The 11,501-nt window shown below is 39.6% G+C and overlaps 1 protein-coding gene across 2 annotated transcripts; it reads right to left on the bottom strand.

Annotated features, from left to right (window-relative positions):
• Positions 1-240: 240 nt before the first annotated feature.
• On the bottom strand, positions 241-11,220 carry cers4b (ceramide synthase 4b). Of its 2 annotated transcripts, none has more exons than XM_034314914.2 (11): positions 11,087-11,220; positions 9,927-10,091; positions 7,757-7,874; positions 6,022-6,140; positions 5,713-5,770; positions 4,604-4,654; positions 4,128-4,220; positions 2,760-2,888; positions 1,955-2,061; positions 1,570-1,726; positions 241-1,014 (listed from the first exon to the last, which is right to left on the bottom strand). In XM_034314914.2, exons 2-11 carry the CDS (start codon positions 10,088-10,090, stop codon positions 808-810), a joined length of 1,203 nt encoding a protein of 400 aa, XP_034170805.2. In that variant the 5' UTR covers position 10,091; positions 11,087-11,220; the 3' UTR covers positions 241-807. The 2 variants fall into 2 exon arrangements, with proteins under 2 accessions (XP_034170805.2, XP_053083696.1); XM_053227721.1 differs by lacking the exon at positions 11,087-11,220 and adding an exon at positions 10,743-11,075.
• Between the last annotated feature and the right edge of the window lie 281 nt (positions 11,221-11,501).

The following is an 11,501-nucleotide window of genomic DNA, read 5'->3' as shown; positions in this document are numbered from 1 at the left end:
TACAGTATCTACATGAAAACAATTACATATTTATTTAAGTGAGTCTTCCACTGCAGAAATTTTTGGTGATATGGGGAAAATAAGGCACAGTGTGACATGCTACTACTCCATCAGCTTGCTCATCCACCACAGCCATCACCATATCCACACTGACACTAACAGCACAGTGCATGATGGGTAACCTAGTTATGGTTCTGTTCCAATGAAGGTGCTGAGCATTAAAAATAAGTGAGTCAGGAATTCTTCAACTCATTTAATAATACATTACAAATTAAATACATAGAAAGGGCATATGTACAAATAAAATATTGATTTTTCAGGAAGGCTCTCATACTGTGATCTTTGTCTTCAGGTTAATGGTGTAGTTCAGAAAGCCAATCTATATATTTGTGCATATTTTGTGCTTATCAGTTAGTATAGTGTTTCACAATTCTGCTCGATTAATTCCTGCTGTACTGGACATTTTAGTGCTTTTCCAAAAACACATTTTTGATTTTAGTTTAGCAGCTACTTAAAATTCTGTCTGTTAAAAGTAGGAAAACACTGAAACATCGAGCACAGTGAGATTCCAGCAGCATGAAGGACCAGCCCATAGTTTTTAGTGTGTGAGACAAGCATTAGAGCCAGAGGTGTAAAGAAGTGCTTCGACATTCTAGGATATGCAGAACATGGCAATCAGTAGCAACGTTTCATGGCTACAAGATCCAAAATGCTACATCCTGTGAATGACCTGTCTTATTGTTAAAAGTAATCGTGAACATAACAGTAAGAGAAACCTCAGTGCTCTCACTCTCTAGCTAAAAGGTGCTATCTCGCTTTGGGTGTTCTGCTGCTCACACTAACTCTCTGATTAGCCAAGTTGTTTAAAACACAGCTCGAAGTCATCATGGCCAGTTTGGAATCGAGGACCACTTTCCTCTTCCTCCATGAGGCTTGATCCTCTTCTTCATCTCCATCTTCTTCTTCGTCCTCGTCTGCCTCACTTTCATCATCACTGCGTTCATCCTTATCCAACTGCAGGGAAACAGGTCAAAGCTCAGGATATTTAAAGTAACACAAGCATTAAAACAAAGAATTGTCAGTTTCATAATTCTGTCCTTTTTTTAGAATTATATGTAATAGAAAATGTCAGAATATCCCCATTTGGAGGGGTTTCCCAGGATTCCACACAAATAAAAAATTGGACAAATAATTTTTTTGTTCTCCATGCATGTGTCAGATTCCTTCTAATATTTACAATCTGTTATTTTTCTGATGTGTCTGCTTAAAGTGTCTCTTATTAAATATAATAATGTTGATCAGCCCTCACCAGTGGGCCAAGGCTGTTATTCCTGTTTAAGCTTTTTCAATTCTATTCTTGTGACATTTCATTGATTTCATAAGAGATAGGCTAGGGAAAAAGCTGCTATATAAACAAGAGCTGTGATGCCAGATGTCAATCTGTGACACTGGTAACAACTCTACCTGAATTTGTTAAGCCCACTTAATGGTTTTTGAACCTTTTGGTCACTAGGCCACCAGCATTCTGGCACGTTTACCAACGTTTTCATCTCCAGAGCTGTGACACACCTTGCCCAGAAAGAGGAACTTGTAGATCATGCGCAGTATGAGCCAGGCCCAGAAGATGTGCAGGAACTGCAGCACTAGCAGCAGAGAGTTGAAGAAATAATACCCCACAAACGGCTGGAAGACCTCCATTGATGAGATCAGAGTAGTGTATATAATCCTTTAGGGTCAGAAAATTAAAAAGATCAGCAATTCTGAAAGTTGTTGGCATAATCTGTTTTCCAATAAATGCAGGAAAATAACATTAGTGCCAACTGAACACCTGGCAGGGATCTAATTACTCATCTATTACACCACAGCTATGTTGTTACACTATCATTTTCTTGATCTTTAAATTATTAATTAAGTAATTGTCTCCCTATGAAAGCTGACGGGACAAAGGTCTTACTTGCTTGGAAACACGACCAGGCGTGTGACCAGGAACACCACAGCAAACACCACAAAAAGCGAGTCGCAGGTTTTTTTCCAGCCTGCATAATTGAACATTTTTGCCGACTGTTGACAAAAAAATAAAAAAAGTTACAGCATCACTTCAGACATCTCATCTCTCAGAACGAAATAAACCCATTTCTATTTGAAGGTACACTTCACTTTGAGTGACTTTCATATTAATCATTATAATTATCGTGATCGTGAATTATGGTCTCTGCCATAGCTCAGTGCAACTGCGTCATATAGGTGCATTGCATTATGGAACTTTGAGTCCAGCGTTTGCACCGATGTCTCTAGTGCGTCTGCATTCGATTTCTCATTGATATGACACGGCTGGAAAATGGTGAGTGAGAAAAGAAGTTCTTGTGCTTTTGTTTTTAGGAGCTAACAGTGAAAATTGACCACTATCCCTTATGTTTAAAATCGCTGAACTTTTTTTCTTTTACTAAATGCTTTTGTAACTGCACTGGTGATGTCCCCCAGTGACACCAGTGCAGCGGGCGACTGTAAATTGCTCACATAGCACCATTATCACTAAGAACATCACAAATATCTCCATATTAACATGCTGTATTTGATATGTTTCAGGATGGAGGTTCCTCAATTAGACAAAAGTTGCTCAAACACATTTTTCAATATCACTATCGTGAACATCCTCATCTATGGAATAATCTCTGACAGTGAGCTGGAAGACCCATGATGAAGCCAGATACACACTGTGTGACTGCATGTCCCTGACGCTCTGTATAGAGCATTCTTACCTCTAGCAGGAAGTCAGAGGAGTCATGGACGAGCATGACCAGAGTGCCAATGCGGATGTAGTTGGCGCAGTAGGAGAACCCAAGCAGAAAAATGGTAGCGATGTGGTGTATAATCTGTTCTTTGAAATCCTAGAACAGAAAACAGCACTGATTAGGCAGTTTTGAGATTTTAAGTTTGAGGTGCTAAAAATTTATTTTTTTTTGTTAAAAATATCACTGAAACACACGATAGAATATCCCTTTTGGACATCTCTTTCCATGACCTAGCAAATAGTCATGGAAATACTATATGGTCAAAAGTATGTGCAATTATTGTGAAACAGAGGCATCTAGGAGCAACAACAGCTCAGGCACGAAGCGGTAGACCATTCAAACTCACAGAGAGGAGTTGCCAAGTGCTAAAGCGTGTAGTGCGTAGAAATCTCCTATCCTCTGTTGCATCACTCACTACAGAGTTCCAAACTGCCTCAGGAAGCAACATCAGCAAGAACTGTGCATCTGGAGCTTTATGAAATGGGTTTCCATAGTCGAGGACCTGCACAAGTCTAAGATCCCTATGTGCAATACCAATCAGTGGCTGAAGTGGTGTAAAGCACGCTGCTACTGGATGCTGGAGCAGTGGAAACATCCCTGGAGTGAAGAATCACACTTCACTGTCTGGCAGTCTGATGGATGAATCTGGGTCGGGCGATACCAAGAGAATGCTACCTACCAGAATGCATAGTACCAACAGTCAAGTTTGGTGGAGGAGGGCTAATGGTCTGGGGCTATTTTTCAGGGTTTGGACCCTTTAGTTCCAGTGAAGGGTAATGCTATAGCATACAAAGACATTTTAGACAATTGTATGCTTCCAACTTTGTGGCACCAACTTGGGGATTTCCTGCTCCAATACCCCTGTGCACAAAGCGAGGTCTATGAGGACATGGTTTGACAAGTCTGGTATGGAGGAACTCCAGTAGCCTCCAGAGTTCTGACCTCAACCCCACTGAACACCTTTGAGATGAACTGGAAAGCTGGCTGTCAGCCAGGCCTTCTTGTCCAACATCAGTGCCCAACCTCACAAATGCTCTTTTGAATAGGCACAAATTCCCATGGACACACTCCAAAATTATGCAGAAAGCCTTCCCAGAAGAGTCGAGTCTGTTATAGCTGCAAAGGAGGGACCAACTCCATATTAATGCCCTTGGTTTTGGAATGGCATGTCGAACAAGTTCATATTGTTGTGATGGTCAGGTGTCCACATACTTTTGGCCAGTGTATATTTTGCATAACAAAAGCATAGGTGAAAGTCATGTTCTATTTTGGGTAAAGCACTACTGAGCTCTGTGTATTGCAAGTAGGCTCCTGTGCTAAATACATAGCGCTTACTTTTCTCTTGATGTCCACAGAGACACAGAGCAGCAGGGACCAGTAGAAGCCCAGCTCCAGCATGTAATACCAGTAATGCACATTCTCCACACGCTGCACACAAGTGTTGAACAAAAAAGATCAGTTAATATTGGTAAAACAACAGCATCATTAGGAGATGTGTCATTATAAAAGGCTAGAAAACACACAGATTTCATTTGCTTAAATAATAAAAAAGCAGCAGATTGAGGCCACAGTTAGTCTGATGAAGCAAAATACATAAACAAAGGCAAAAATATGACAGATCTGTTGTTTTGGTATTTCTGGGTGTGTGCATGTATGTGTGTGTGTGTGTGTGTGTGTGTGTGTGCACCTGTTCTGCCACCCTAAGTGTGCTATTTCAAAAATTATTCAATGTAAAATGCAGAAAAAATGTGTGTTTTTCTCCTTTTTGTGTATTAGCAGTGTGTATTTGTAGAGGCAACAGGCAAGCTCACTTGTTGGGGATATCCCCTCCAGCACTCCTTCTGCTCCCAAAACCAAGGTGTCTGTGAGAAAGAGAAAGAAGGAGGTCAGATAACAGGCTTGTGTAACACACACTAACACGCACACACACACACACTCACTCAAGTGCATACGGCAGTGAGAGGTGACGATCACAATGACAGCAGGATCAAATCACCTCCTGTATGTATGGACTCTATTGTGACAAATGACATAATGCGACAAATGAGATCATTCAGAAATCAATGAAGCGTTTAAGTATTTCTGTTAATAGATGATTGACAGCTCAGTATTAGTAACGTGAGAATGTATCCTGGCCATGGGCTTTTGGTTAATGAATGCAGTAAATCACTGGTGGCAAATGAATGACAAATATATATTATATTCCAATGTGCTTTAGGGGCACTTTTTTTTTTTAAATTAAATTTGAACCCTACCCACAGAAACAAACCCAGAGGCAGAAATGCCAGCGGTGTCGGCATGGTCTGTCAGTTCAGGCTCTGACACTTCCTCAATCTCAGCTGCATTACTCAGGTTTATAATTGTTCTCAACTAGAGATGTGTTTTTTTTTTAACTCCTGCTTGTGCAGTTATTTTTTGTTTGTACCTTCCCATGATATTTTTGAATGAATTGGTTCTTTTGACAATATGACAATTCAACCCTGACCAGACAGTTAGTGAGGATGCTGTAAAAGAATCATGCAGCATCACATACAATAACAATCGTTTTAATAAACAATCGTTCTTTGTCCTGTAAGCTTCATATCTGATTGCTCGCTTGTGCCTTCTGCTCAGATGACTTTTTTATTGAGTCCCATGGGATCCCAGTTCCAACGCACACCTCTAATTTCAATCAGATTCACCCTGTGAACCTTTCTGGCAAAGGTTCCTATTCGTATCTGTATTCATGTCTGTTTAGAACACATTATCTGCTCATTCCAAATAATGTATTCATATCTGTTTGTGGAAAATCATCCACCTGATAAATATGAGTTGATTATTTTTTAACTTCATCTATACAGAATGCATATAATTCTAGCATAACTAGCACACAACATGCTATGGGCAAAATTGCTACAAAACACTGCAATGACACACTTACACTGATTAGTGATGTGAGTCCACCAGTGAAAGATATTAAGTAGAAGACAAATCTCCAGCTACAAAACAAAATAAAAAAAAAATTGGACTTAAACATGCAGATAAAAGACCTTGACAGAGCACATGGTCATTTAGACCACACAATGCATTTTATGACTGGATATCATGTTCCATCTATAACACTATCACAAGCACACAGTCAAATGTTATCTAAAAGATGCAGACAATTTAATCACTGCTACAGAGTGGTATATAAGGACCACAACGGTTATTAAATGCGAATACCCTTGATTACTTAGCGTGAACACACCTTGCCTCACAGAACTTCTTGGTGTGGCTGGGTCTGTCCTGATTTCGACGGTGATGGAACCAGATCTCTACTTGTTTCTGGGTTAGGCCGCTCTGCTTCATCAGACTACTGAGCTCATTCTGAAAAACAGGTAACAAAAATAAAGTTTAAATGGGGATAGTCAATTCAATTCAACACAATACAATTTTATTTGTACAGCGCTTTTAACAATGGACATTTTCACAAAGCAGCTTTAAAGAAATAAATACATTCAAATTAATTTAAATCAAAATAAATTGTAAATGTGTGAATTTATCTCTAATGAGCAAGCCAGAGGCGACGGTGGCAAAGAAAAACTCCCTGAGACGATATGAGGAAGAAACCTTGAGAGGAACCAGACTCAGAAGGGAACCCATCCTCATCTGGGTAATAACAGATAGTGCAATTATAAATAAATCCCTTCTATAACTGTGTCCTACATGGACAAATAGTGCAATTGTGCAACCAGTAAATTCATCACAGTTTTCACATGAAGTCTGGTTTGTTGAACCTATCCACTGTCCACTGATGGAGACCTGAGTGCAAAAGTGCTCGCGGCATCGGCAGCCCCAGAGCCACCACAGCAATCGCAATCCCAAGCCATCACAGTACAACTCCCCATAGGATAGTCTTTAGTTTTATAACTTAACAGGTTGGTTCTCTAAGCTAGAAAATGGAAATACCCAGAGATCAACTATCACAAACAGAGAAAATAGGAAGCATCAAGCCAGTGAAGTCCTTGTGTAGATCATGTGATTAACATATGCTGTAGTATTACAAAATCCTTAACTTCATGGTAGAAGCAACCCTCATGATTCTATCTCTCTGTCAGTGCTGGAAAAATTAAAACAAATTTGTTTTAGAACTGAACATAATTTAGATCTAGTAACAAGATGAACGCTGACTTGCTGGAGCCATTTGCGTCCCCTCTAGGTTTCACACCTCGTGCAAAACAGCTACCTATTTGGGAGGCTGGGACCAACACATACCTTCCTGTGACGCAACTGAAGCTAATTATCATGGCTTTTTTTTTAACTGACAATGAGACATCGTATATATCAGCACAGTGTCACGCACAGTACTCATATCTAAGATCTGGTAGATGTTTATCAGAACATCACTTCGTATCACAAGGACTTTCCTAACTGTCGTTCCTTTATTTACAGCAGTTTTACCCAGTCATGGATGGCTTCAACATGGGTCTTGCCCTTTCCTCATGAAAATATTCTAGACTTTTTCCATAATTATTTGTTAAATTTTCCAAACAATATTAAGTTTTCTTGCTTAAAAACATTAAATGAGATATCTACTATGGAAGCTGTGTTAGTGCAGAGAAAACTGCAATGTATATAGACAACAGATTTACAATTTTGTTGTCTCTTCAAAAAATTACTATGCTTTCTCATGTATTTAAATGAGTGCCTTTAATTTATATACATTCTCACAAGAACCCTGATAAAACACTGATCATGTCTCATAATAAAACCTGAATGTCAAACTCTGACTCCAGACATAGCTCAGAGAAAAGTGGTTAGCACTGTGTTAGCATCCATAATTGTTTGTAAAGTGACATGGATATATTTTTCCAGGAAGAAGGTATGCAAAACTACACGAGCCACCTGGGACTTCACACATGCTGCCTTGATGAACAATACATCTTTTGTGAGTGTGTGTGTGTGTGTGTGTGTGTGTGTGTGCTTATTTTCCCAGAGCTCACCGGTGCAGGTTGTCTGCTGTGTTTGGTGTAAAAGGCCTCCAGGCTTGGGGCAGGTGAGGCTGATAAGCGCACCTTGTCTTTCACCCCTAGCAATCTGCTCAGAGGAACAGCTATGCTCCTAAATAAGAAACAACATCACACACATACATGTGAGCTCCTCATTTCATAGGGTCTTAATGGATCATATACGGGCACATTTTTTTTCTGGAATATAAAAGTTTGAAAATACATCATACAGTATTCTACAATCTGTGACACATGAGATAATGATTATGTGTGTGTGTGAGTGAAGTTAATTAGACTCAGGAAAGATGAGATCAAACATGGGTGAGAGGGACAAATTGATCAGGTGATACCTCAGGTCCTCTCAGGTTACGATAGTGGTCAGCTGCCACAGCAACAAAGTCACATCTTACACACACACACACACACACACACACACAGATACTTTTGCTGTATGCCAGCCTTCTGCTGTTTGTTGATTCAGCATCTCATGCTCTCCCTGTCTCCTGATTCCCTGAGCCAGCATTGGGACAATCACACAACCCTACAGACCCACAGTTAGCTCAGCTCTCCTCTCTTCATAAAAAGACCAGGTGCTGTTACATGCCAGCATATGGCTAATAGACAAGGCCAAAAAAAAAAAAAAAAAAAGAATGACTTTACCAAGGAGACTAGGTTGATCAGTCTGCTCTAAATATAACAAAATGCTTTAATTTTCCATTATCTTTAAAAGCTTGGAAATTAACTACAACCAAATTATTTTCTAATCTGTTATTGTAACTGTGTTTTGAAGTCTACACTTGTTTTTAAGCTTTAATTGAAAGCCGACTCCCACTTGTGCACTCTTGGGATTTTTACAGCTGCGGGAGCACTGAATCCTGTAAACATCCTGAAGTCCAGTCACGGAACTCGTCAATATGTCTGCCCTCTACTCTTTGAATTACTAGCTTTTCTTCCAAACTCAACAACAGCCGACATGACCTAGGCCAAAATTACTGCCTGTAACTCAGGGAACTCCTCTTCGGGAGAATGAGAACTTACTCAGGTAAATCAAATACAGGTGGGTGATATATAAAAAACAAAACAAATAAAATGGGGCATGCTGTTATAGGAAAATAATCAACGCTGGGATGGTGTGATGTGGCCTGAAGCAAAGACTCACTATTAACATTCTTAAGTTGATTTTTTTCCTATAACAGCATGTCCTGAAGTGTTTTTTTCCTCACAGTGAGACAAGTTTGCATTATCACTTATACTTGCTATAAATAGTTATTTCCTTTTTTTTGTCTTTTTCTTCAAGTCAGTAAGATTCTTTGTTAAATAACAACACATTTTATGTAGTTATTATGAGATATATATTATTCAGATTATGTGGAGTGTCCGCTATGTGCTCCATAAGTTGTTACTATAGAAATGATAACTATTTACAATGAGCCCATTAATATAATAAACCTGTGATTTGCATTTTAGCTAGAACTAATATCACAGGTGCTGTTATAGAAAATTAATCAATACATTCTGCCTAATCAGATTTGAGAATTCAACAGCTCTGGGGTCCATCATTTAATGCAAAACGTTGTGAGAATATTCTCTTCTGAGAATATTATGGGTATCGTTAAGACGCCATTGACTTAAGAAGTCATTGACTGACTAGTAAAAAGTAGCTTATTAACATTTTTATTACATTCTTTTTTTCCACAGTTTACATACATTTTTAAATAAATACAGCATAACTCATATTGTGACACTGCTACATATCCATCCATTCATCCATTCTCTTTACCTCTTATCCTACGCAGGGTCACGGGGTAGCCTGGAGCCTATCCCAGGGGACTCGGGGCACAAGGCGGGGGACGCCCTGGACAGGGTGCCAACCCATCGCAGGGCACAATCACACACACACTCGCACACTGCTACATACTGCATCATGATACATTATTGTGAATATATTACCTTCACGTTATCACCAACCCCATGAATCAGCACACCTGCTCTAATCCACCTGTGCATTAATAGAATGAGAAGTGTGTCTACATCCACAGCTACATAGCCATATACTGTACTAAACACTGTGTCAAAATGGAGTAGTGGTTTGCTGTGCTTTGGCATACTAATTAGTACAGTAGTACACAGCTTTGGACAAGAGCATGTACACAGCAATGGTCACCTCTCAAAAACCTTTCGCAGGCCTATGAAGCCCAGTGCCAGGGGCAGTGAGATGAGCAGGTCCCGAGGGAATGGAGAGCCCTCCATCTGCTCCAAATCCTTCCAGGTGATTCCTGGGGGAAGCCAGTACTCCTGCCTCCACAACCACTCATCAATCAGCTCCATGCTGCAGGTGGGGAGAACAGCCAATATGAATATAAGCAAATGTCACCATCAACCAAACCTTGGAGTGGTGAGCTAGTCGACATAGCTAGCTAGTAGCATACTCACTAACCCTAAGAAAATTTACACACACACTAGGGTATTACTGGGGTTGTGCTCATAAAATTTGTGTTACAAAGACTTTGGCTCTTTCAAGATAGGCTTTAACCCTGTTGAACACGTATTTATTAAGTAAAATAAAAACAGATTTAAACATAAAGCGACCACAACAGCTCGAAAATGACGTAGCTGTTAATTGACACTTTTTTTTATTATTTGATTAACATGTTGTGACAACAAAAAGAAACAGAAATATATGAAATTTCCGTCCAAATGCAGAAAAACACTGAGTAAGTTGTCTATGGAAATGCTGAGGAGTTCGTGAGACTTTAGATGAGTCGAAAAAAATAAATATATGTATTTACACCTTGTATAATTAGATTCTAAGCAGCCATTTTGGGGGTCACTAACGCAATTTCCAGCAGTAATGTGTAGAACAGGGCTTCTCGCACGGTGATGTGTTATTTTTTGCTCGTTTTCTCTAATAACAGATACATTTCAGCGACTGTACGTGTAACAGCACATTACACACATGATATGATATAAGAGAACTGACCTACTCAGATGTGAGCTAATCACATATCGTTATGTGAAGGTCAGAGCCGCTGCAATGTTCCTCCTGATGCGCCATTACACGCTGAAAACACTTCAATGCGACTCGCTGCTATTCCAGTAAGAATTATCTAATGCTAATGTTTAATGCAGCTTAATGTAGCTTATCGGTCGCGACTAGCTCCGCTTAATTTTTCCTCAATATAATGTGAGCGAACAATATGCACTGTCTGTCTGTCTGTGTCTGAAAACACTGGGAATGTTACGACCTAATTAGGAATGTTATCCCTGGCCATTCCTCACTATTTATTTCTCGTTTGACAGTGATATATATAGCACCGAGACTACCTGGCGATGTTTCCAGCGGTGTGCCCTCCGTCCAGGCTGCAGACACAGACACAGAGACAGACACAGAGCTGCCTGCTTCTGCACAGCGGCGCGTGAACTGTCCGGTACTGACGGGCGATTCGCCAAGGAATCGGTTCTTTCTGAACGACTCTTTTTGTGCGAGTCGAGTAAGAGTGAATCTTCGCTAAGAATTATCTTCATAAGCTGAAACCTGTTTTTTTCCCTCATGCAGTGTACATAATTCACATTGTATCAGTATGTCACTAGAATTTATATCCTCTGACACATTTAATATTTAAAAATAAAATTTATAAATATATAGCCTAATAAAAATCATTATGCATTCAGTTTTGTTTGAAGTATTACAATTCAAAAACTCAATGTAAAAATAAACGGAAAAAAAATCTGATAGCTG

Source organism: Pangasianodon hypophthalmus, chromosome 21, assembly GCF_027358585.1.
Source record: "Pangasianodon hypophthalmus isolate fPanHyp1 chromosome 21, fPanHyp1.pri, whole genome shotgun sequence".
Lineage (NCBI taxonomy): Eukaryota > Metazoa > Chordata > Actinopteri > Siluriformes > Pangasiidae > Pangasianodon > Pangasianodon hypophthalmus.
The sequence above is the reverse complement of the archived record's forward strand: the minus strand, read 5'-3'. Positions and strand labels throughout refer to the sequence as shown.